The sequence below is a fragment of the Malaclemys terrapin genome, chromosome 10, assembly GCF_027887155.1.
Source record: "Malaclemys terrapin pileata isolate rMalTer1 chromosome 10, rMalTer1.hap1, whole genome shotgun sequence".
NCBI classification, from domain to species: domain Eukaryota; kingdom Metazoa; phylum Chordata; order Testudines; family Emydidae; genus Malaclemys; species Malaclemys terrapin.
The window spans coordinates 800,265-824,653 of record NC_071514.1 but is presented as its reverse complement, the minus strand read 5'-3'; the positions used below and the strand labels follow the sequence as shown (position 1 = coordinate 824,653).

General features: G+C 65.5%; 1 protein-coding gene across 2 annotated transcripts; it reads right to left on the bottom strand.

Annotated features, from left to right (window-relative positions):
• Positions 1-614: 614 nt before the first annotated feature.
• FURIN (furin, paired basic amino acid cleaving enzyme) lies at positions 615-19,917 on the bottom strand. Of its 2 annotated transcripts, none has more exons than XM_054041219.1 (16): positions 19,780-19,917; positions 19,290-19,664; positions 12,227-12,325; positions 10,344-10,439; positions 8,713-8,841; positions 8,273-8,349; positions 7,624-7,712; positions 7,192-7,364; positions 6,908-7,120; positions 6,411-6,511; positions 6,140-6,243; positions 5,789-5,906; positions 3,632-3,811; positions 3,406-3,530; positions 2,682-2,798; positions 615-2,537 (listed from the first exon to the last, which is right to left on the bottom strand). In XM_054041219.1, the coding sequence occupies exons 1-16, from the start codon at positions 19,900-19,902 to the stop codon at positions 1,975-1,977; spliced, it is 2,682 nt and encodes an 893-aa protein (XP_053897194.1). In that variant the 5' UTR covers positions 19,903-19,917; the 3' UTR covers positions 615-1,974. The 2 variants fall into 2 exon arrangements, with proteins under 2 accessions (XP_053897194.1, XP_053897195.1); XM_054041220.1 differs by having other exon boundaries at positions 7,201-7,364.
• Between the last annotated feature and the right edge of the window lie 4,472 nt (positions 19,918-24,389).

Below are 24,389 nucleotides of genomic sequence, written 5' to 3'. Positions count from 1 at the left end.
CACAGTGGGGAGCCAGGGGCTGGACCATCTGCGCCTGGTGACCTGAGCTCCCAGGGATGGTGCTGGGATTCTCCCCCAGCCTGGCGCTCTGCTCAGAGGGAAGCCGGAGGAGCCGCATGGGACAGCACAGGTAGAAGTGAAGGGGCCTGGGCACTGGCACGCTGGCAGCGGGCACTCGTCTCATGGGCAGGATGGGGCTGAGAGGGGTTGCTGCCCTGCCCCAGAAACCAGCTGTGAGCTGGTGTGTGTGTGTGTGGGGGGTCGGCGAAGGCACCTAGCCTGGGGGCCCCATACCCCAGCTCTCAAGCAGTTAACACATGACCCAGGCCCACACTTGCAGGGGGCTGCTGCTCACAGCAAGGGGCAGGGCCCAGCACCCTGTGTTCAGCCTGAGCAACAGGGCAGAGTGGGGGGGGGTACCCCGGGGGCAGTAATTTCAAGCCCTGAGGGCAGCGCCAAGAGGAGGCCAGGGCACAGAGCTGGCTGGCCCTTGTGGCTGCTGCAGGCCAAGGGGAGGTGGCGGTGAGTGCGGGGACAGAGGCGCACAGCCTGCGGGGGAGGGGGAGTGGTCCGCTCAGCCAGGTGGGGGCATAGAACATGCTCCGGAGGGCGGCTGGTTTGCATAGTTCTGAACATTTAATAACTCAGTCTCTAGCGTTATATCCACAACCATTAAATTAAAAACCGGGTGCAGGAGGCAACGCCTGCCTGATTAAATTACAAGAAAAAAAAATTACTGTGCACCAAAAAGTGATGATAGAAAACCAGGTGTGGGGGGCCCTGCCCCCTGGCACTGCCTGAGCCGGGGCTAGAGCACAGGGGCTGCACACGCAGACGAGGCCTGTGGCCGGGGCGCGCAGCTCTGGACTTGGTGCTCAGGCCCCTTGCAGGGGGCACGTTACGCTGAAGCCCCCGCACTTACCCTGGGCCAGGCCTCGCCCGCCATCATGAGCAAGTGACAGAACAGGGAGGGGACTGGGGGGCTCCAGCTGGGCAGCAAGACAGATTGTCACCACCAGGGGAGGGGCAAGGCACATCAGGAGGGGTAGGGGGAGGGGGGCAGACACGCCGTAACTCGGTGCCTCTGCAGGGGGCTGGAGACTGGCCCAGGCTGCACGGCCCGAGCCCAGAAAGCGCTGCAGGGCTGAGGGAAGGGCAGCCGGCCCACAGACAGGGGGCTGGGCACATGGGGCAATGCCCTGGGAACTTCTCCAGCAGGACAGGAGCCGTGGGGATGCTGGTGCCTGTCGCCGCAGGGATGGGGTCCCTGGGACCGGCCCCGGGCAAGACACTGCTCCTGGCCCTTCAGCACTGCAGAGCCTCCTGCTCCGGCCTGGCCTCCGGCGGAGCCCTGCCAGCGGCCCAGCCGTTATTGCTGTAGAAAGAAGGAAACAGCTGCCACTCGGGCGGGGCCTCGGAGCTGGGGGAGCCTTGCTGCTCCCCAGGAGGGAAGAAGGTCACCGAGAGCAGGGCTTGCCCAGCGCTCTGGGCCTGAGGTGGGGACAAGCCCAGGGAGCCCAAGGCTGGAGAGGGAGGCAGCACATAACCCCCTCACCAGAGCCACCCCCATGGAGACGCAGTGCCCAGCCTAGGACTGCCAGCAGCCTGGAGAGCCAGCCCTGAGAGACACGCACATGGGTGTGACGGGCACAGGCGGGGCTGGCAGACAAACCCTCACCAGGCCCATGGGGCTGGCGGGGGGGGGAGGGGGGCTATGCTAAAAACACTTTGGCGAGTTAAAAGAAACAGAAGTGGAGGCTGGGCCTGGTGCTGTGGGGGCGAGAGCCCAGGACGGTGCCAGGGGGCCCTCCCTAGAGCAGGCCGGGCAGCCGCTGCCCTTGCCCAGGAGCCCACAGGACGGTGCCAGCAGCTGGTGAAGCCCTCGCCCGAGCAGGACGGGGCAGTGTCCAGGGCCCCTCGGCCTTCCCTGCCCCAGGGGCTGTGCCAGGGCAGGACAGGGAGGGGCCGGGGGGCTCAAAGGGCACTTTGGTCTCTGATGAAGGCAGTCCTCTCACTGTGGGCCTCGCAGTCCTCACCCTCCGACTCGGAAGGCAGCTCCTCCTGCCACAGGTCCGCGGGGAGCCCCTTGTAGGAGATGAGTCCGCTGTCCAGGGAGTACACCTTGACGCCCCGCAGGCTGAAGCCTGAGCGCAGCTGCAGCACCAGGAAGACGGTGATGAAAATGAGGACGATGAAGAGGCAGCTGAGGCTAGCCACCAGGACGGCCAGTCTGGAGGCAGGCGGTGCCTCGGGCTGGCCCTTGGCCAGGGCGGGCGATGCGCGGCTGCTCTGCGTCTGGTGCGAGCACGTCAGGTCCAGGCTGTTGAAGTGCGAGTGAGCCGGGCAGCTGAGGCAGGCATTGGCCGCGGGCCCCGTGCAGGTGGCGCAGGAGGCGTGGCAGGGCACACACAGGTGAGGGGGGCTGGGCTCCACGCTGTTCTCCGGAGCGTAGTGGGCACTCTGCAGGCTGGGCACGAAGCCGGGGGGGCAGTGCTTCAGGCAGCTCTTCTGGTGCAGGTAGAAGCCCTCCTCACACACTGCGGGGACAGGGGGGGGGTTAGCGCTTGCCCAGAGCTCTGCCAGCCCCAGACCGGCACGCCTGCCCCACGGGCCGTGGCATGTCTGTGCTCTGCCCACCCTCCCCAGATCCCTGCGCCTGGCTGTCCAGCCCCCTCACTCACCCACACAGGTCTGGCTGGAGGTGAGGGTTTTGCAGCCGCTGCTCTCGAGCCGGTTGGAGAGGCTGGTGGGCTCTGTCGCTGTCCCGTACAGAACCAGCGTGAACTTGGTCAGGGTGCCTGCAGGCCAAGGCAGAGCGTGAGGAGCACCCAGGGACCCACCTGGCTTTAACCCTGCTGTTTGGTGCCCTCTGCTGGCCACGGGGCCGATCACACCCCCTTCCATTCCCACAGAAGCCCAGGGGAGCAGGGACAGGCTGTGCCCACAGGCTGCTGTCCCACATGATGGGAGGGAGACCCCGGGTGGGGCCCCCAGCAGCAGCAGCTGGCATGGGGGCCCTGGGCTGACCCCACCCAAGGAGAGGACACTGCACCATGGGGCCTCTGCATCAAAAGGTTCCCCCCCGACCCCTCTCCCAGATGCTTGGCTTCAGGTGCCCCTACCCCCACCCTGCCAAGCCGTGGTGCTGCAGCCACCAGCACCCAGGAGCTACCGCTGGAGTGCAGGCATTGTGGCCACGGGGCGGCCGTCTCTCTGCTCAGCACATGGCACCTAGTATACATGCCAGCCTGCTGCGACAGTGCACCAGGCCAGGCGGGCTCCGGTGGGCGGGGGGGGGGGGGCAGTGGGCGCCAGGGGCAGTGGCGGGCAGGCACCAGGGAGCTGGCTGGGTGGGCAGCTGGGGCCGTGGCAGGCGCCAAGGAGCCTGCAGCCCCTTGCACGCACCGTAGTTGTTGGCTTCGCTAGTGTTTTCAATCTCCAGCACCCAGTCGCCGGAGGGGTCCTCGTCCCACGAGTGCGTGGTCATGAAGGCCCAGTCGTTGAAGCCGTCGCCCGAGTAGTCGTGGGGCCTGGGGACGAGGGAGAGGTGAGGCCTGCCGCCTGAGACAGCCCGAGCAGCGCACAGGAGGCGGCCTGGGCAGCCCCCAGGCTGTGGCAGTCGAGGCCCTACCTGGGAGCCAGGAGGGTGGAGCGGGTGCCCATGGGGCTGGTGAGGTGGATGGCCAGGTCGCCACGCCGGTTGTAGGAGAGCGTTAGCCTGGCCTGGACGTGCTCCAGCCTGCCGATGGAACTGGCCTTCCCCAAGCAAGCATCCACCTTCCTCCGGACCTCCAGGCGCTTCCCAATGTCTCTGCAGAGCACAGGAAGTGGAGTCAGCGCGCAGCCAGCGGGAGGTGCAGCCCCCACACAGCAGGGAGAGGGGCCCCCAGCCCACCGGGCCATCCCACAGCACCCGAACCGAGGTCCTGGGGACATACCAACCCTGCTGCCTTCTCAACTCACCAGCAACAACCCTCCAGAGGCCCCGAGGGAGAGCAGGCAAGCGGTGCGGGACGGGGCCCTGAGTGCCCCCCGCTGCCAGGAATGCAGCGGCTAGGGAGGTCCCCCCAGGGCCTTCTGGCAGGGAAGCAGCAGCTTCAGGTGCCAGCCACCCTGCTGCCTCCCTTCTCCACTGATCTGCTCCTGCTCCCCCCGGGCAGAGCTCCCCAGCTGCAGTGCCAGCAACACTCTGGGGCACGGCTGTGCGGATAATGGAACCCAGCCTGGGGCCCAGGAGCCGGGCAGACGGGCAGGGCTGAGCAGCAGACAACGATGAACGTGTGTAACAGTCAGACCTGACCTGATCCTGGACGCTCAGTGAGGGGGCCAGGCTGGGAACGGGAGTTGCTGATGGTCCAACAGGTCCCCAGGTCAGAACACAGCCCCGCGGGATAGGACAAGACTTGGCATGAGCTTGGGAGATGAAGCTGGCTCTGGGGAGGAGCTAAGGTATGTCTGCACTGCAATGCACAGCTGCTGCTGGCCTGGGTCAGCTAACTCGGGCTCTGGGACCCACCCCCTTGCAGGGTCCCAGAGCCCAGGCTGCAGCCCCAGCCAGAATGCCTACATTGCAGCTTCGCTGCCCGGCACAGAACTGACACAGCCATGAGGTTTTCTTTGTGGCACAGATGTTCTCGAGAGGCCTGGCTCTGAGATGGACAAGACGGGACCTCCTGGCCTTTCCTGTGCAGGCAGACAGCTCCCCCCCCCCCCCCCCCAACATGGGCACCACATTCAAACCAGCCCAGTTCCTGGAAGGCAGGGGGCTGTTCAGTGAGTGCGTCCTCCCCATCCTGAATAGCTGCACTGTGCCAGCCATGAATGGCTCCTTTCTTCACCTGCAGTGAAGACGGCAGCGTCCCCAGAGCTCGGCTCCTGCTCCCCGGCCTGGGCACTGCATCTCCTCCCTCCCCCGAAAGCTGCCAGGCCAGGCTGAAGGTCAGCATGGCCCAGCCGGTGCTGCAGAGAGAAGCCCAGAGCTATGAGACAGCTGCGGGGGGCGATGGGGGCTATTGACAGAGTTCCACACCCCGCGTGCCAGGCGGCTGCGCTCGGCCTGGGCACTGGACGCGTGGCACATCTGGGCTCTGCAATGGAGGGGTGCTGGTGCCAGCATGGGCCATGAGCACTCGCGGATCCCAGGGTACGAGTCCTGGGCAGCAAGCAGGGAGGGACAAGTGGAGCTAGAGACAGGCGCCCCCCAAGCCCTATGGGAAGCACTTAGCGCCCAAATCCCAGCCACACGGGGCACAGCGCAAGCGCCAAGGAGACGGGCAAGCAAACTGAAAGGAGCGTCTGTGTGAGCCCTGAAAAGGCCCTTGTCCAGCACCGGCTCACGCTGGCTGCTCCCAAACCACAGTGCCCGAGGGAGCGGCACTGGCAAGCCACGTGCAGGCAGCAGAGCCCGGGACCACTCCACACGCAGGATGGGACCACGGCTCCCCCTGCACAGAGCAGTGGCACTCCCCAGCAGCGCTGCCCAGCCGCTCCCCAGGGAAGCCTGCAGCAGGCATGAGCTCCAGACCCAGGCCAGTCTCTGGCACCCCAGCACTCTGGCCGAGGCCTCTTCCCAGCTCTTCGCCTCAGCCCAGAGCGCCCAGAGTGCCGACTGCAGCCTGGCAAGGGGGAACACAGCCCCCTCTCCAGCTCTGCCCCACGTCAGCCATGCAGGGAGCAGAGCATAGCTCCGGGCCCACCCCAGCTCTCCCCAGGAGCTGTTGGACTGTCCGGCCACGCCAAGGGCTTGGGCACAGTGCTGGAGACCCCCCCGGGACACACCAGCCCTCACTTTGGCTCAGTGAGGATGTCGATGATGCACTTCCTCTGGGGTCCCACCGTGGTCCAGTTCCTGGCCAGGGTCACCATGGCCCCCGCATCCAGCAGGCCGTAGCCATAGGAGTGGCTGACTGCAAAGAGAGAGAGGGTGAGGCACAGGGCCCCGGGCGGACAAGGAAAGGTCCCTGGGGCACCCCCCTCCGGGCACTGGGGGGGGGGTGCCTGTCATGTCCCGCAGCCAGCCCCGCCCAAGGCAAGCCGCATGCCCCACTGGCTGGGCCCCGCCTGCCCCACTCCCCAAGGGCTCCAGAGGCAGATTTGGGCACTTTGCTCGCATACGGGAGGGGCCTGGGCAGCACAGTACCTTTGCGGCCCACGCCATTGGTGGCCCAGTCGTTGGTGTTGAGATGCGCCGGCTTCGAGGTCCGCACCACCAGGTGCTGCATGTCCCGCCAGGTCAGGTTCTTACTGCAGAGACAGAGGTGGGCTTGGAGCACCCATGGCCAAGGTCCTGCCAGGGCCAACTCCCCACCCCCCAGTGGTGCCCAAACCAAACGTCCTGGGAGCCTCAGATCGAGGTGTCCCTGTTCATGGGGAACCCAGCCCCCCCCTGCGCGGCCCTCGCCTGGTCTTACTTCGCTTCCAGGGTAAGCGCGATGATGCCAGCGGCCAGGGGGGCCGAAGCAGAGGTCCCCGTGTGCGACTCTGTGCACTTCTGCCTCAGGTCAGTCGTCACCTGCAGGGAGAGGCAAGCTGTGAGACCCCAGTGTGCCCCAGTCCCTGCGACCCAGGGCACTGCCACCACAGCCACAGCGCCGGGGGCCCCCAGCTCATTTCAAACACTGCCGGGGGGACGGGCCCCTCCCCCACTCAGCGTGGATCCCCCAGGCTTAGCAAGAGTGAACCTGGGAGCAGCTCCTGGGGCCACAGTGTCCAGAAGCCCGGTCCCTCAGGATCCCCCAAGACCATTTCCAGAGACAGGGCTCAGCCCCACCACGGGGCTGCCCTCAGCTCCCACTGGAGGTGCAGCCAACAGACTGCTGCTGCCAGGATGCCCTGATCCCGCTGAGGCGCCCAGCCAGCCCACAGAGAGAACGTGCCGCTCCCAGCCTGGTGCCCGCCTAGGACTCACAATCTGCTTCTCGTTCTGGTTGCCGCTGCTGTAGGTGGTGGCGAGCGTGGAGGAGCAGGCCTCGCTGTACCAGGGCACGTTGCCATATTGTGTGGTGCTGCTGATGGACAGCGTGTAGATGCTGTTGGTGTAGCCATCGCAGTTGCAGCTGTCATGTTCGCGGCCCCCGTTCCCAGAGGCCCAGACAAAGATGGAGCCCAGTCCCCCCCGGCCCTGCAGAAAGAGACAGAGTGAGGTAGGCCCCAGCCATCGCAGCCCGCAGCCAGCCCGGCCCTTCTGCTCACCTGACTGACCCCTCGGAAGAACGCCTCCTCTGCCAGCCGGGCCGGCCCGTCCACTGTCTTGCCATCGTCCTCGGGGCCCCAGCTGGCACTGTAGATGTGGATGTGGTTGGGGTTTAAGCCCAGGGAGCGGGCCTCCACGGCGTCTGTCACTTCCCCATCCAGCATGCGCACACCTAGGGCCACAGGAGATGTCACCAGCTTCTCCAGCAAAGGCTCCGGGGCTCCCCAGTGTGGAAGCTCTGGGATGGGCCTGGGCTCCCTGTGGCCTGCAAGCTCCTGTTTGCAGGCACAAGCCCCATGCAGGGTCTCCATCCCGGCCCAAGGTAGCAGGCTGAGAGGCAGGCAGGCCAGGGCCCCCGACCCTCACCCATCAGGCCATGGAAAGCAGCAGGCAGAGGCTCTCCACCAGCCTTGGGCCAGGCACACACCCACCTCCGATCTTGGCGTTGTAAGCCACTCCCACGCCACAGATCCCGTTGTTTGCCACAGCAGCCACTTCGCCGGCACAGCGGGTGCCATGTCTGCACCAGGGAACAGCAACACAGCACAGTCACAAGCAAAGCACTGGCTGGGTCCCCGCAGCCCCAGCGGCCGAGCTGCAGCCTCCGTTGCTGCCGCACACCCCCCCTGGAGCCAGGGCTGCTGTCCCACCGCCCAGCCAGGCTGCCCTGTCCAGCGCTCTGGGTTCAGGAACCGGAGGGGGATGGGAACGGCCAGACTCGGCTCCAGCTGACAACGAATGAGCCTGTGTCTGGACAGGGGAGGCAGGAGGTGGCTACCGCTCTGCCAGGGCACAGGGTATGGGGGTTCCCCAGGCCCACCCCCACTCCCCACCCTGCCCCACCTGCTGCAGATGCTCAGGGCCTGGAGCCCAGTTTCCTGTCCTTGAGCCACCCCGATAGCCTCTGAGTAGAATCAGGCTCCCACTACAGCTGGGGCCCCTGCCTCCTCCTCAGCTCATCCCCCACCTCCAACACCCAGCCTGTCGGGCATGTCCCCCACCCCGGACAGGCTCCCCAGAGCAGCCAGGCCCCGCCCAGCCCACCACGCCCCCAGGCGAACGACTCCTGGCTCCCCTCACCTGTTGTCGTTCATCTGTGTGTAGCGAGGCTGTGGGTCTGGATCCTGGTCGTTCACATCGAAGCTGGCCCCAGGGTCCTAGAAGACAGAACCTCTGTCAGCTCAGCAGAGCCCCACGCTCCCTTCTAGGCCAGGCAGCTGCCCACAGCTGGGCTGTGGTTCACAGCAAGCTCAGGGAGCCACAGGCCAGCCCTTGCCCATGGCATGGGAGGGGGAGACGTCATTCCTCTAGCAGCCAGGGCTGCCTCGCCACTTCTGGACTCTAGGCCAGGCCCGAATCCTGCTCAGCCTGGGGCCGTGTGCCAGCAGTCTTGTGCTGCAGCAGAGTGGCAGGTGTGGGCTTCAAAGACGACAGGTCCCAGCATGCTGTGTGCCCAGCGGTGGACACAGCGCAGCACGCTGGGGCTGTCCCTGCACATGAGCGCGGTGGCCCCTACTCACGTAGTTGTCCTCTAGGTCTGGGTGGTTCTTCTCAATGCCATCGTCCAGGATGGAGACGACAATCCCCCTGCCGGTGTAGCCCTGCTCCCAGGCCCCCCGCACGTTCAGGTCCCGCTGGTTCACGTTGTACTAGAGGAACGAGCCCAGAAACCCACTGATCACACCCTGAAGGGGGGGGGGGCGACCCCCAACGAGGGTCATGGAGCAGCAGCTCCCACAACCCACGGCTGTCCGCAAGCTACACAAACATACAGGTAACAGAACGAGTGCACCCCCAAGCTACAGGAGCTGTGCAATCAGCTCACCTGGTTTGGCCCTTCAGGGGAGTCGGGGCAAGTGGAAGGACCCCAAAGGATACTGCCCCACTGTGACCAAGTGAGAACGTTCTTACTGTTTTGTCTGAACACTGTGTGTGCCTCAGTTTCCCCTATGTGTTACTCAAGTGTCTAGGAGGTGATGGGACAAGGGTGTGTGATACTTGCAACTAGTTGGCAGTCACACCTGGCCTCTAGGGGTCTCTGGCCCTGGCTTGGCCAGGCTGGATAATGGCTGAACCCTGGTGGCTCTGTGCTGCCCGAAGGCCTTCCCAGGCCGTGCGCAGGGACTAACACACCTGCTCTGGCTGGACAAGGCTGCCTGCCGGCGGGGTGCTGCCGGGCATCGCTCGCCCACAGAGCACAGCCTGGCCCAGCAGGGCAGATCTCCTGGGGAGACGCTGCAGGGCTGCGGCCCAGAGGCTCTGGCTCGGAGGTGGGGGGGCGCATGCCCTGCCCTGAAGGATGGGCGGGACCCCTCAGGGCTCCTCCGGGGGAGGTTTAAGAGCTGGGGCATAGCAGAGCCTGGAGATCCCTGATGGGGAGGGATCTGGTGAGGGGCTGACACGCTGCTGGGGGAGGGGTATCTGAGCAGGAGCTGGCCCTGGTTCTGCTAATCCCAGCCATGTGCCATTAGCTGGAATTAAGGGATTAGGCAGGGGCTGCAGGGCTGGGGAGCCCCCCTCCCCAGCAGGGGATCAGGGACCCTCCTGGACCCGGATGCGACTCTACCCTGGATTTAGCTACACAGTCCCAGGACCCAAGCCCCCGTCTCAGGGGCGGTCAATCCTCACGCACACACTGCAGGAGAAGCACGTTCCCAGGCAGCCTGCCGCTGGCCGCAGCAGACGTTTCCCAGCAGGTGCTGCCCCCGGTCCCGACCTGTTGCGCCCCCCCCCCCCCATTCCTACAATAATGGGACCATAATAGCGAGACCTGAATGAAAGCAGGAGCTTTGGAAGGAATGTAACCGCTCCCGCTTCTAGGCATTGACTGGCCTAATGGATGGGGAGGAGGAAACGGTGCCTGGCCCCCCAGCGGCCTGCTGCAGGGTTCCATCCTCTGAAGCAGCTGCTCCCAGCCAAAGGCAGCGACAGGACACAGAGCTGGATGGCCCACAGGTCTGCTCTCGTCTGGCCATTCCCATGTTCCCGTTAGGGAAACTGAGGCACGGAGCAGGGCGAGGCCTAGGGCGAGGCCTGGCACGAGCAAAGCAGCTGACTAGAACCTAGCTACTGCACCCCCTTCCCCACCCTCCAGTGCAGCACATCTGTGCACAGCCCCCCCGCGCGCACAGCCCCCGCTGCCAGCACCCACCAGGTACCACTGCTGAGGGAACTTGGGGTCCGTGGGCTCCGTGAAGGCATCTCTCTTCGTCCTGCGCTTCGCCACCTGCTGCTCCAGCCAATGCACCTAGAGACGGACAGAGGAGGGTGAAGAGCGCCCCCTGCTGAGCAGGCGGAGAAGCCAGCTCAGGCTTGGGCATCTGCTCCTCCCAGCAGCTACAGGCACCCGAGACTGACCCCAGCTAGCCTGGCACGCAGCTGCCACTGCCCTGGCCCAGCCTCAGGCTATACCAGCCCCTCTTGCTACAGGAGGCGTCTGCCTGGCAGGGGCATGGTGGGGCCTGTGCAGTACCTAAGGGGAGGGGGCACACTAATGGAGCTCAGCGGGCCGGGAAGATAGGAGAAGGACATCCCAGTGGGGTGTGCTCTCACCCAGTGGAAGGAGTGGCTGCAAGGGGTTGGCTCCATGTCAGCCCTGCTCCCAGGCCTGGCCGGGGGCCCGCACCATCCGGCTATGGACGGGCACAGGCTCTCGGCTGGCACTGCTCCAACACACGCTACCAGCGCTGGGCCCCGGTCTGCTGGGCCAACCTGCCACAGCCCCTGGGCGAAGGAGCTCTCAGGGCAAAGGCTCCAGCCCAGAACGCAGCGTCCTGCCCAGGAACGGCCAGCATCCCAGGCAGCGTCACAGCAAGGCCTCCGGCACCGGATACTGGCTCCCCCCTCGGTCTGCCCAGGAACCCAAGGCCCTGCCTGTTCCCCGGGGAGCACAGCAGTGGCAAAGAGCTCCGAATCCCTCCAGCCAGCCCCTTCCACCACTACATGGGCACCTCTGAAGCCACCACCAAAGTTTGTGGCCCATAGAGATCCTGGGGGGAGGGACAGAGGACCCAGTCTCCAGCCCTCTGCAGTCTTGAGGCTGGAGTGCCAGATGAAGCCATGCCCCTCCCACATCTCCCTCCCCCCCGGCTGGGGACATCAGGACCCCTGTGGCGAGCCAGGGCCCCTGCATTCAGCACCAGCCTTGGTGGGAGCCTCGTGCCAGCCCAGGAGCCCAGTCAGAAAAGGGTTCAGCCACCGCGACTGGCCTGGGCACTGGGCGTGGCCCAGCTGCTCCCCAGGACAAATGAGCAGAGCTGGCGACTAAGGGGCCTGGTGTGATCCCGGCAGAGCAGACTGACAATTGGGGGTGCAAAGCAGCGCCTGGCACTCAGTCCCGCTGCCTGCGAATGGCTCAGGGGAGCTCTCAGCCCACGCGAGACGTAGCCAGGCGGGCACAGTACCTGACAACCTGGACCCACAGCATCCTGCTATTCCAGCCCTGGACCCCCCAGCTCTGCTGGTGACCCCCAACCCTGACCCACAGCCCCCTGTTATTCCAGTCCTGGACCCCGCAGCTCTGCTGGTGCCCCCGAACCCTGACCCACAGCCCCCTGCTATTCCAGCCCTGGACCTCACAGCTCTGCTGGTGACCCCCAACCCTGACCCACAGCATCCTGCTATTCCAGTCCTGGACCCCGCAGCTCTGCTGGTGCCCCCCAACTCTGACCCACAGCCCCCTGCTATTCCAGCCCTGGACCTCACAGCTCTGCTGGTGCCCCAAAACTCTAACCCAGAGCCTGCTGCTACTCTAGGCCTTGGTCCCTGCCCCCCAGTTCTGATAAGGCCCAGCCCACAGGCCGTCTCCCTACTGTGATCACAGTCCTGGTCCCCTCCTCAACTCTGCTGATGTCCCCAGCCCTGCCCTGCCCCTGCCCATCCCAGCTCTGGGCACCGCACAGGCTAGCGATTGGGACCAAACTGCCATTGCTAAGTGGCTCAGCCCTTCAACCAGGAGCTTCCCAGAGCGGGTGGGGGGCCCACAGGCAGCCCCACCAGTGGCACGGTGAGGACAGCAAGGCAGACACCACCTACCTGGGGCTCCCTGGCCAAGTGGCTGTGCCGGGACCGGTGGGGCGAGAGGGAACGTTTCACCACCGCACGGTGCCGGAAGTGGTAATAGTCACCGACAATCTGCAACACAGAGAACATGGGTGAGGCCAGCAAATAAAATAAATTAATTAATTAATGGAGATATCCCATCTCCTAGAACTGGAAGGGACCTTGAAAGGTCATCGAGTCCAGCCCCCTGCCTTCACTAGCAGGACCAAGTACTGATTTTTGCCCCAGATCCCTAAGTGGCCCCCCTCAAGGATTGAGCTCACAACCCTGGGTTTAGCAGGCCAATGCTCAAACCACTGAACTATCCCTCCCCCCCAGCACAGAGCCCTCCAGCCCCCTCCCCAGGGCCCGACCTGCCACGCCACCTCCGGGCACACAGCAAGTCTGGGCAGAGCCGGGATTGGGAGCCCGGACTAGACTTGCCCCTATCCCCGGCCCTCTTATTACACGTCCTACGGTGCTGAGCGCTGCAAAGACAGACAGCCCCTGCCCACAGAGCAGGGGACAGCGGGCAGGGCTGGGAGGGTCACAGAGGTGCTCAGGAAAGCCATGGGCTAGCACCTGGGGGTTTGCACACTAGACCTTGGCTGGATTTTGGTTTCTTTCACAGTAACTGAGTGCGGCGGCTGGGGCTGGGCGAAGGGAGAGGGCGCAGTGAAGGGGGGGCAGATGGGGCAAGGAGGGGAGGACTGGAGCAGCCAATCAGAGCCCTGAGCCAACCCTTCCCTCCCTCCAGGGATGTATCCTGTCCCCACAACACAGGGATCCCCCCCAAGGCTGTGGCCCTGGAGCCTGCTGAGGGGAGGGGCACAGGACACCCCCGCTGCTAGCAGCCCCTGGCTCGCGGGCATCCCCGGGCCCTGCTCTGTGCTCGGCTGGGGTTGAACATGAAGCCCAAGTCCCAGCACAGCCAGCGCAGCCCAGCGAGCCCGGCCAGTGCTCCAGGGGCAGGTATTGGACAGGGCTTCCTCCTGCTCCCCGGGGGAAAAGCTGGCCTGCCCCCCTTCCCCGCACAGGGGATGGGCCTGACTCCAGCACAGCCTTGGCCCCCCAAAGAGCCTCCCCGTGGGTTATTTTTAATCCCTTCTCTCTCCGGCCCCGTCATTCCCCTACACTGCCCCACACCCTGGAAACTGGCCATGAGTCAGCCCCCTGTCCTCCACCCTGGCCCCCCGCCCCCAGGGGGGCATGGTGGGAGTGTGCTGGACAATACAGCCCCATGGCAGGGCCTGTCTGCTCCCAGGCCCCAGGCAGGCCCAGGCAGGCCCCCGGCACTCCACACAGCAAGCCGCCCCCACCCCCCCCAAGCCAGTGCTTCGGGGGACACGAGCCCAGGAACACACATTGGTGAGAGACAGACCATCCCTCCCACGCCCACCCACTACAGAGAGCCCGGGGGCCTGCGCCCATGCCCCCCACTGTGCCAATGACCACTTGCCCCATGCAGAGCTGCAGCCCAGCCTGCCAGGACACAGCCTCCAGTAGCCCCTGCCCTGAACCCCCCCCCATCTCTGCCTGACCGGGACAGGAGGCCACGGCCCAGGGCCATGCCTGGCCTGCTCTTCTCCCCTCTGAGCTGGGTCCTCCTCAGCTCAGCTGCTGCTTGGGAGCAGCCAGGTCTCCCTGCTCCCCACCCCCAGCAAGGGAACAGGACACCCCCCACAGTGCCCCAGTGAGGCGAGCCGCTGAGCGCTGCCCACAGGCTATGCTGGCTGGGGTGGGAGCGAGGGCTTGTTCCTCCACCCAAAACCGCTCCCACTCCGCGGCGAGCGTGCAGGCCCCTGCCTCCCTGAGGCTGCTCTCAGGGAGCGCCAGCAGCCAGGCAGGCCTCTGAGCAGGGCACACACTGTACTGGTGAGTGAGTCCGGCAGCCCCCGGGCCAGCCCGCAGCAGGGCACAGTCACCTCCCGGGACCGCAGCCTCTAGCTCTGCGAGACGCCACGGCCAAGTTCCGCTAGCAGGGAGCTGGGTGTCCCAGGGCTGGCGGAGGAACCCGCTGCACACCCAGGGACCCTGGTACTTACAGCTCCCCATCCCGGCCCAGTGAGGCCGGCCGCTTCCTCCCCCACAGCCAGGCCTTGCTCTGGCCGCACCTGGCTGCATCCCCCTCCCCGGGAGGGCACCTAGGGCCATCCCCCTGCAGGCCCAGTGCGCAGGCATGTCCTCTGCTGGGCACCATTGCTCCCTGCTGGGCGAGGCCTGTGCCCGGAGCGGGGAGACACCGCTGCCCTGGCTGCAGGGAGCGCAGACAGCAGGCTCCTCAGGAGGGGGTGGGCAGGGGGCACAGAGCCTGGCATGCAGGCAGTCCTCAGGCTGGCTCAAGGACCTGCTCTGGGCCCTGCAGGAGGCCAGCCCCGCTCTCTCCGCCCCAGGGCAGGGCTGAGCAGTGGTGGGCTGCTCCCCACCGCACTTGGCTTGCTCCCAGGAGAGGGAGCAAGTGGCCACTGGCTGGGTCCATCCCTACGAGGCAGGTCTCTGGTGGAAGTCTCACGTCCTGGCCCAGCCTGTGTGTCGCTCCCCACTGCCATCCCCAGGCACCACAGCACCCTCCCCACATGCCTCGCCTGGGACAGGAGTGGGGCAGTCGCTGAGCCATAGGGGAGCTGGGGCCCCTCGGATTCAAAGGGAAAAGGCTGCAGGAAGTGCCCTGCCCAGCCGGGCGCCTGCAAATCCTCCCGGAGCAGGTGTTGGGGCCAGACAGAGGCTGCAGCTGGGCTCTGCTCCCCTGCACGGCCTCCCGCCCAGCACAGGTGCTGCACAGCCTGGCTCCCTGCCCAGAGCAGCCACAGCACACGCCAGCGGCTCCCGCACAAGCACATGGGTGGAGACCAGGCATCTCTGCAGCCCCAGTCCCCCACTTCCACCCTGGGCTCCACAGCCCCCCACTTCCGCCAGAGCCAGGGCCCCAGCCAGAGAGCTGAGCTCTGCCCTGCCCCATGCAGCCCAGAGTGGGAGGGTGGCCATGGGGTCCGGCACCTCTGGGTTCGAGGGGCTGCTCTGCCGCAGACGCCCTGTGTGACCTGGGCGAGTCCTTTCTGTGCCCACATGGCAGTGCTCTGGGGGCAGGGCTATGGTGCCAAAGGCCAGAGACAGGCCCCCGTGCGTCCTGTCAGCGGGGCCGTGGTCCTGGCCAGGGGCAGGCCAAAGGATGCAACCAGTGCCACGTGATACGGGAGCTGGGGGAAGAGAAAAGCTACTTGGTTTCATAAGCCGCCCTTGGCCCAGCGACCGCCACGTCGCACCTCGCCTGCCTGGGCCAGGAACAGGGCCCCATTGTTCCCCAGAGCAGCTCCCAGCTCAGCCTAGTCACCAGACAGGATTAGGGCCTGCCCGGACCGAGCGGCGATGCTAGCAGGCAGCCCAGCCAGCCACCTGTCCTGCAGGAGCCCTGTTCCAGAACAAGCCCCTAGCACCGAGGGCCATGTTCAGGGCAGGCCCAAACCCTTCATCCCCAAAGCCCACCCCTCCCCCCACATCCCAACCTTCTGCCCCAGTCCTGAGCCCCCTCCCACACGCCGAACCCCTCAGCCCCACCCCCACCACATGAATTTGGTTATGTGACACATCACCTTCATACCGGTGGACAGAACAAACTAGAGGGACACTGCCAGCCCCATGTCCTGCCCCCTTTGAGCCTTACCCCCAATCCCGCGGGCCTCCTGCCAGCTGGGGCCTTGCAGGCGGGTGCTGCTGGGAGGCCCAGGCCAGACTGGTGCCAGCCCTGCCCTGTGTCACACTGCTCTGCGATGCCTCATCAGGGAATTAAGTGAACTGGATAAGCCAGAAAAACGCCACCCTTCAGCTGCCTTGCCAAGTGCAATCACTGCAGCAGGCGGGGAGGGGGCCCCCTCCCCAAACCCACGCAGCTCTGCTCTTCCCGCCAGGATCTCGGCACCAGCCCCAACGGCTCCCTGGCACCAGCTGCTGCTACCCAAGCAGGGGTTTGACCTACTGCCCTGGCCAGGGGACCCCGAGTTCACAGCTTGCATTTGGCAGAGGGGTCTGTGCAGCCCCAATGCACTCTGGGACCTGCCCCAGTGGGATGGAGATGCGTGGGGCACGCTGGGAGACGCAGTCTGAGTAGCAGAGCACCCCACAGAGCAAGCTGGGGCACTGCCCTGCAGGGATCTCCTAGCGACAGGCCCAGCAGTAGCCAGCACTGTAGGGCCACAGACCAGGCAGCTTCTCCCCAAGGCCCTGGCGCTCGAGAAGCCAACCCAGCGGGCTCTGCAGCAATGCAAGCTCCAGTCCAGCTCTCCTCCACTCGCCTGCGCAGTGGCGGACTGAGCCTCCAGCCTCAATGCCCCCCAGCAAGCATGGCCCCTCCCCCGGCAGCAAAATCAGCCCCACTGCCAGCGAGGAGGCACCTGCAGGAATAGCAGCTCCGGGTGCAGAGGAGGAACCCTGGCACCAAGGGGCACTGGCCTCGGTGCGGAGTTTGAATTCCAAGATCTGTACACGGGTCAGGCCCCTCCGTGCCACCCCCTCCCCTTCCCAGCCCACACCGTCAGAGCAAACGCCAGGCCTCTCCGTGCTCCCCCCCAGCCCACACCGTCAGAGCAAACGCCAGGCCTCTCCGTGCTCCCCCCCCGCCCCAGCCCACACCGTCAGAGCAAACGCCAGGCCTCTCCGTGCTCCCCCCCCGCCCCAGCCCACACCGTCAGAGCAAATGCCAGGCCCTGACTGCTCTGGGAAGTGCTAGCCCCTGCCCCCACCCACGGCAAGTGCACACGGTCCTTGAGCCCTGCGTGGGGGTCCCTTTCCGAGCCAGCAGAAAGAGGCACCCGGGCTATTCCGGAGGCAGCTGCTTTCCCTGCCCCCCAGCCGGCTGCTGCCGGATGGCTCAGAGCAAGGTCCCAGCCCTGCCGCTACCAATTGTGAAACTTCCTGAGGGATTTCAACCCCCATCCACTTCCTTCCTGGCAGAGCGAGAACCCTGCACCCTGCTGGCTGAGGAAGGCCTCCTTGGGGAGCATAGAAACCCGCTCCTCAGACCCCTACATGCACTCCCCACCACTCCCAGCTCTGCCCCCAACTCACCCCCAGGGCAGGTGGGGCTGGGCCAGTCGCTCTCCTTGTACGTGCCCTGTGAAGCCCTGGAACGTGCACCGTGGCAGCAGTAAGAAGAACAGGAGTACTTGTGGCACCTTAGAGACTAACAAATTTATTAGAGCATAAGCTTTCGTGGACTACAGCCCACTTCTTCGGATGCATCCGAAGCTTATGCTCTAATAAATTTGTTAGTCTCTAAGGTGCCACAAGTACTCCTGTTCTTCTTTTTGCGGATACAGACTAACACGGCTGTTACTCTGAAACGTGGCAGCAGTGGCGATTTTCACTCCACAGGCTGCGGGGGCAGGGCAGGGCAGAGCCCCGACTGGACCCGGGCAGCACAGCCCCCCACCTGACACCAACCCGGGCGCCCCCCTCCACTCCTGGGGGGGGCTGTAGGAGAACAGCCAAGAATGCAGGAGGGTTGGGTTCCTCTTCCCCCGAACTCCCCACAGCCTGAGGCCCCAAGGCCCAGCAGAGCCCGGCCCCATGTCACTAGGGCAGAGCCCAACAGCAGCCAGTCCTGCCAGGGCAGGGTGCAAGGGCAGAGCCGGCCCCCCAGATCACGGACATCCCAAGCCCCTGCTCCCTCCTGAGCACTCACTCCTCAGCCGGAGGAAGCCTGGCAAAGTAGCAGCACCCCCCGGCAGGCCGGCCGGCAGCCCTAGCCCTGTGGCCCCCGGCAGGCAGTGCTTCACCAGGGCTCCCGGGGGGGGGGGGCAGGGAGACATTCCACAGCCTTGCCCCCTTCAGTCAGGGACAAAGCAGGCTGGCTCAGGGGCCCAGGCAACCGCTGTCTCCACCCAGCCTGAGGTGGTAGGTCCCGGCCACCCACTGCTAGGCCCCAGCTGGGTCACCCAGAGGCGCAGGCCTGGTGGCACTTCATGCTCTGCTGGTCACAGCGCTGCGGGCTGCATCCAGTGCTCCTGAGGACACGTCACATTTTCCCACAACACTTGAGCCAGAGAAAGCGATGACGCCGGTGCCCTGGGGCAGCTCTCCCACTGCCGCTCGTCAGCCAGGGGCTCAGGGACTGGCCCGGAAGAAAGAGCTGCCACCAGGACAAGAAAACAAAGGACCAGCCAAGTCCCCGCCCCGCCTGTCGCACGCTCCGCGAAGCATCGGCCCTGCCAAGGCCAGGGCCTCACCTCCAGGCACCTCTCCGGAGAGGTGCCTTCGCTATCGTTGGTGTGAACGGCAGCCATGCCCCCGCCACGGGGAGCGGGCACTGAGCATGGACAAGAGCCCTAGGCCTCAGCCAGTGCTGCAGAGATTGCAGGGGCTGCCAGGCTCCCAGCACAGAGATAAGAGAAGGGACGGCAGAACCAATGGGGAACTGACAAGTCCCACACAGCCCCCATGCCCACACGCTGATGGAAGGGAAACAGGGCCGGGCTGACACATGCGTTTGCAGAGGGCATTCCTGGAGAAGGACACAGGAGTCATTGTCAACAACCCGCCTGACCAGATCTCCCGCAGCAGGTCGCAGCACCTGCCATCCCGCATGGGAACGCTGGACCTTTGTGCCCAGCTCACTTGAAGGGGAACAGCTGGCAGGGGTCCTGGAGACTCACCCAAACACTGCTCCTTCCGACGCAGCCACCCCACAGCCCTGCCTCACCCACTCAGTCTGCTGGGGGTGGGATTGGAGTGCATCCCCTGACTCCCCAGTCCGTGGGAAAGTCAGCTCCAGGCTGGGCTGAGGGGCAGCCCTGCCAGCTGGGGGGAAGGGGGGAAGCCCTGCCCCCAGCCCACAACAACCCAGGAGTGCCAACAGAGGCCCTGCAAGAAGAACTGCACTGACAGGGCCCCAGGGACCTGCCTGGCATTGTGCAAACAGACTGCCCCTGCCCCCCAGGGAGAACTGCCCCACGTGGCCCCCAGGCAGGCTCCGATGCCAGGAGCCAGAGGGCCTGCGAGGGGCAGGCGGAGCACCAGGCACACAGGACTGGTGGGCGCTCCAAGCAGGGAGAAGCTCACTCACCGGCCCAAGGTTGAGGAATCCATGCTTCCTGGCCAGCCTGTCAGCCTCCTGTGGCCCCGTTGGGACAAGCACGGCCCAGGTGTTGGTGTAGACGCGCTGGCCTAGCCCCTCCTGGGCCAGCAACGCCACCGCCACCACTGGAGTCCACAGCAAGAGCAGCAAACGGGGCCCCCGATCCATCAGAAGGTTGGAGCCTCTCGCCGTGGGCCCAGGAACACCAGTGCCCAGCAGGCGCTCCTCGCTCAGCGCAGCCGGGCGCTCCGCTGCTTGCTCTGCCCGGCTGGCCCTCCAGCCGGCCTGGGGATCATGGGGACGGCATCGGAGCAGCACGCTGAGCCGAGGGGCTGGACAGCACCACAATGGATCCGAGGTCCCCTGGAGGAAGAGCAGCACAAGTCAGGGCTGAGCCGCTCCACAGCGATCAGCCCCACAGAGCCCCCAGGAAACAGCCCTGCCAGGAGAGCCCGCCCAGGCCCCAGCGCACACGCACAGAGCGCAGTCCTTGACCGGAGGGGGGCGAACTGTGAATCCCGCACAGAGGGGCCCTGCCCCCCGCCCAGCCCGGGAGCTCTGACCAGCTCCCAGCTGCAGAGTTCCAGGAGGCCTTGCTCATCTCACACTGTTTACCCTGCTATTGGCCAATGTGTGTTTATGCTCGAGGCTTACAAACAGGCAGACACAGCCAGCAGGGAGCAGGGCAGGCTGTGTTTGCTGAAGGAGGGGAGAGGACAGCAAATGGCTCCCTCTGCCCAGGCAGAAGCAAACAGGAAACCCACCCCAAGCGCCCAGCTCGAGGCAGACCCCAGCTGGGCAAGGGGCAAGCAGCCAAACCACCGGGGGGGGGGGGGGGGGGGGAGGGAGGGAGGGAGGAGAACCTCTTCATATCCAGCAAAAGAAACAAGCAGCCCCAGCACCCCTCTCCCACCCACACAGGCCTTTAATCAGCTCCCTCACTCACAAGGGTGCTGAGAAACCCAGAGCCAGGGGATCTGGGAGAGCTGCTTGGAGACCCCAGCTCCAGCGAGCCAGCTGGGCCACCAGGACCAAGTGACATGGGCCCAACCCCACAGTGCAGGCATGGCCATGCTTGGTCACGTGGCCCCTGGCTTGGGACGGGGGTGAGCACACTCAGTCTGACTGCCACACAACACGGGCACAGCCGCTCAAATCCTGAGCATCAAGGCTAGGCACCGGGGGCAAACCCCATGGATCCAGGTGAAAACCCAGAAGGGGGAAATGGGGATCCCATGGCTAGCAGAGGCAGCAGCAGCAGCCTGTAATTAATTGCCTAGAGATCAAAGAACCCACTGATGGCAGAAATTACCCCCATCCCCAGCTCAGCACCGCCCAGCCTCCCAAAACAGTTTACACGTTTCAGAGGGGTAGCCGTGTTAGTCTGAATCTGTAAAAAGCAACAGAGGGTCCTGTGGCACCTTTGAGACTAACAGAAGTACTGGGAGCATAAGCTTTCGTGGGTAAGAACCTCACTTCTTCAGATGCAAGTCTTGCATCTGAAGAAGTGAGGTTCTTACCCACGAAAGCTTATGCTCCCAGTACTTCTGTTAGTCTCAAAGGTGCCACAGGACCCTCTGTTGCAGTTTACACGTTGGTACCCTAAGGAGATGCAATAACAGTGTGCGAAGAAGGCCTGGGGGGAGAATGGGGGCACAGCCTCTGGCATGAGGCAAGGGGCTACAGGAAGTCCTTGAAATAGAGGGGGATGGGGTAGCCCATAGAACCTGCGGGGTGGAGAAATGCAAAGAGCCCTGATGTGAGCTAGGAAGGCTGTGACCCGCAGCTACAATTCAGCGGAAGATTATTGCAGGGGACAGGAGTGGCCTTAGGAGGGTGAGAGGGGCCCATGCCTCGGCCACCTAGCAAGGGACGAGGGGCTGCACCGAGTGGCATGAAGTGCCCACTTGGGACTCTCTAAGACCCAGGCACTACTGGAGCCAGGGGATGGGAGTGATTCCGGCAAAGAGCCTAAGCCCCCGGCCTGGGAAGAGGAGCAAACAGTGAAGTTGTGACGGCTCAGGGAGGGGGGTCCCCATGTTCCTCAATGGAGGGTTAACACCACACCCCACCCCACTGCTCTGGGGGCCCTGCCACCATCCCCCAGCCAAGGGCAGAGGGCAGTGAGCCCGGCCCACCCACTGACTCAGACACATCCTGGCTGCTGTCACCCTGCTTCTCCCCAGGTGTGGGGATGGCAGGAGCTCCTGCTGGGAAAGGAGGGGGCCCCATACCCCTGCTCCTACCTCTCGGAAAGGGGAAGGCCTCCCTTGTGACTGCCCTTCTAAGTGGGGGCAGGGCTGATGGGTGGAGCTGTAGTGTGCCATGGAACGCCAGGGCCTGGCCCCAGCTGCCCTTGCCATACAGATGGCCAGAGCGGGGCTCGCCCTAGCCCCATCTCCCACCTAGACAGGCTCTCCCGAGCCCCTAGCCTGTTTCCATGGAGCAGGAGGGATTAAATTCCTTACGCTAGGGCCCAGAGCCCTGTTGAGAGTCACTGCACAGCCTGCCCCTAGCAACTTGCAGCCCTATCAACCACATGGGGGATGCCCCGGGGCATGGGGCAGAGGGCAGCAACCCCTGGGCTTCCAGAGACCAGCTGTGCACAAGCACAGAGGAAAGGCTGGGGTGGGGGTGGGGGGGCACAAAAGGTTATCATGGACTCAGAAGTAGCTCAGCCAGCGATTCCAGGGTGGCTCCTACCTAGCTGTTCTGCACCGGCAACACCACAGCCGGGGCTACGCCACAGACCGACATTCAACAGCACCCACATATAACTGGGTGTGTCTCCGCCTCGCTTGAGCCCTGCCTGCTAAGCTCTGGACTTAATGATAGCCTGTGGGATTCACCAACACTAGGTAATTACGCAGTCCAGTGCAGAGACGTGGCCAGCCAGGCTACATAGCCAGCCAAAACAAACCACTTCCTCAGGAGAGTAGCCGCTGGGGCGGCCAGTCCCTCCCCACCCCGTGGATTACCCAGCTGCCCACCTTCTGCGGGTACAGCACTGCCCACCTGCAGGCAGGGCTGCTCCAGTGCCCACTGATGGCAGCAGGCGCTTTACCCAAGCGGGAGATGGCAAGGCTGCTCTCCCCCACCAGAGCGCCTTACAGTCGTTGGTTTCCTCCCCAGCCCCCCCAAAGACCCATGTTTCTGAAGAATGGGGGGGTCTGGACCACAGAACTGCCCATCCCCACAGGAGCAGTGAGGAGCCACCTGGCATAAGTGGGAGTAAGAACTGCCACTTCTAACACAGTCGTTTTAGAGCGATTGGCAGTGCAGCGTGCCAGGTGCTTTCAGCCCCTAAGACCACCCAGCCTGCCCCAACTGCCCAGCTGGGGCCCTCCCTCAGCTCTGGCGAGTTTGGGGCACTAGGTTTGAAGGTGCTTTGGGGTCCCCAAGCAAAGCTCCCCTCAGCTCCACCCTCAAGCCCAGCTTCAGTCCAAGCCCAGCATGTCCAGGGGACCAGCCACACCGTTCAGACGCCAAGACCCTGACGGGGGGCGGCTTTGGGAAGCACCTGAGCGCACGGCCTGGGTCGGCTCCCCCCTGCTCAGAGCGTACAGAACACAGCCCCCAGCCGAGAGCCAGGTGGAGGGGGCTCTGCCCTGTCAGTGGGGCAAGGCTGGGGGGTCACCAAAGCAGGAAGGTCCCACTACGCAATGGGGCCACCCCACAAATGTCACCTGGGACCGAAACGATTCACAGCTGGCCTGAGCCCAGACCAAGGGGACCAAGCCCCAGAGCACAGGCACTGCCTGGCCTCCCCCCCCACGGCCCCTTCTTCTGCGCCAGCCAATTCCCAGCTGCCCCCGGCCCGCGGACTCGGCGCCAGGCTCAGGCCCGCAGCGGCTCCCGCAGCGGGCACCGACTCCCCGCCCGGAGCTGCTCGCGGGCCGCCTCGCCCGCACCCCGCCGGCTGAGCCAGGCTGTGAGCTGGGTCCCAGCGCCCGGCAGCGGAACCAGCCAGGCTCGGGCGCAGGCCGGAGCTGTCAAGCCCCGAGCCAGGCCCGGCTCTGCCCGAGCCCGAGCGCTACGGCCCGGCCCGGCTCGCGGGAGCTGCCCGCGGGCTCGCCCAGCAAACGGGGCGCCCCGGCCCGGCCCGGCCGACACGGCCCCGCTCCCGGCCCCCGGCTCCCAGCGCCGCTCCCGGCCCCCGGCCCGGCCTTACCCCGCGCGGCGTCGGCTCCGCTCGGCTGGCGGCCGCGGCCCTTTATGGGCGGCGGCGGAGCAGCGTCACCTCGCGGGGAAGCCCGGAGCCCCCGCCCCGGAGCCGAGCCCGGCCCAGCAGGAGCAGGGGGGCCAGGCCCGGCCGCGCCTGGTGACTCGCCGCAGCTGTCAGCCCAGCCCGGCCCGGCCCGGCCCAGCGGGCGCCGCCGGATGCCGTCACTGCGGCAGCGGGTCCCTCCGGCCCGGCGCCCGGCCCCTCCTCGGGAGGCGGCGCCCTCGGCCCCGCGCCGGACCGGGGGCACCCGGGCACCCAAGGCCGGGCCCAGCCCCTGCAGTTCCGGTGCGCGGACAGGGACCCCGGCCCTGCCCCCCCAGCATGGGGGTCACCTCCGGTCCCCTTCTCCCCCCTGACATAGGGGGTCACCCCACCCGGTCCCCTTCTCCTCCCCACGACATGGGGGTCACCCCCACCCGGTCCCCTTCTCCCCCCTGACATAGGGGGTCACCCCCCATCTCCTCCCCCCCACGACATGGGGGTCACCCCCACCCGGTCTCCTTCTCCCCCCTGACATAGGGGGTCACCCCACCCGGTCCCCTTCTCCCCCCCGACATAGGGGGTCACCCCCCTTCTTCTGTCCTGACATGGGGGTCACCCCCTGACCCAGTTCCCTTCTCCCCCCCTCCTCAGCATGGAGGTCACGCCCGATCCCCTTCTCCCCCCCAGCACCCACTCCCAGGGGGTGCATTGCTCCTCCGAGGAAGCTGGGGCCGAGCTTGCTGTGAGGGTTCCCCTGGAAGGATTTGGCTGGGAAGTGTAATAACCTCCCCCGCAGGTCCCTGGGGATGTTGGACCCAGGGCCTGTAGTAGACACCTCTGCCCTGAACTAGACATTAGCTTCACCTTGAATGATCCCTGAG

Coding starts and splice junctions, on each gene's coding strand:
- FURIN (XM_054041219.1), bottom strand. CDS start 19,902: ATGAGCAAGGCCTCCTGGAACTCTGCAGCTGGGAGCTGGTCAGAGCTC. Junction 7,713..8,272: donor ACACAGATGAACGACAACAG/GTGAGGGGAGCC, acceptor TCCCTGGTGCAG/ACATGGCACCCGCTGTGCCG. Junction 2,538..2,681: donor CTCCAGCCAGACCTGTGTGG/GTGAGTGAGGGG, acceptor CTGTCCCCGCAG/TGTGTGAGGAGGGCTTCTAC.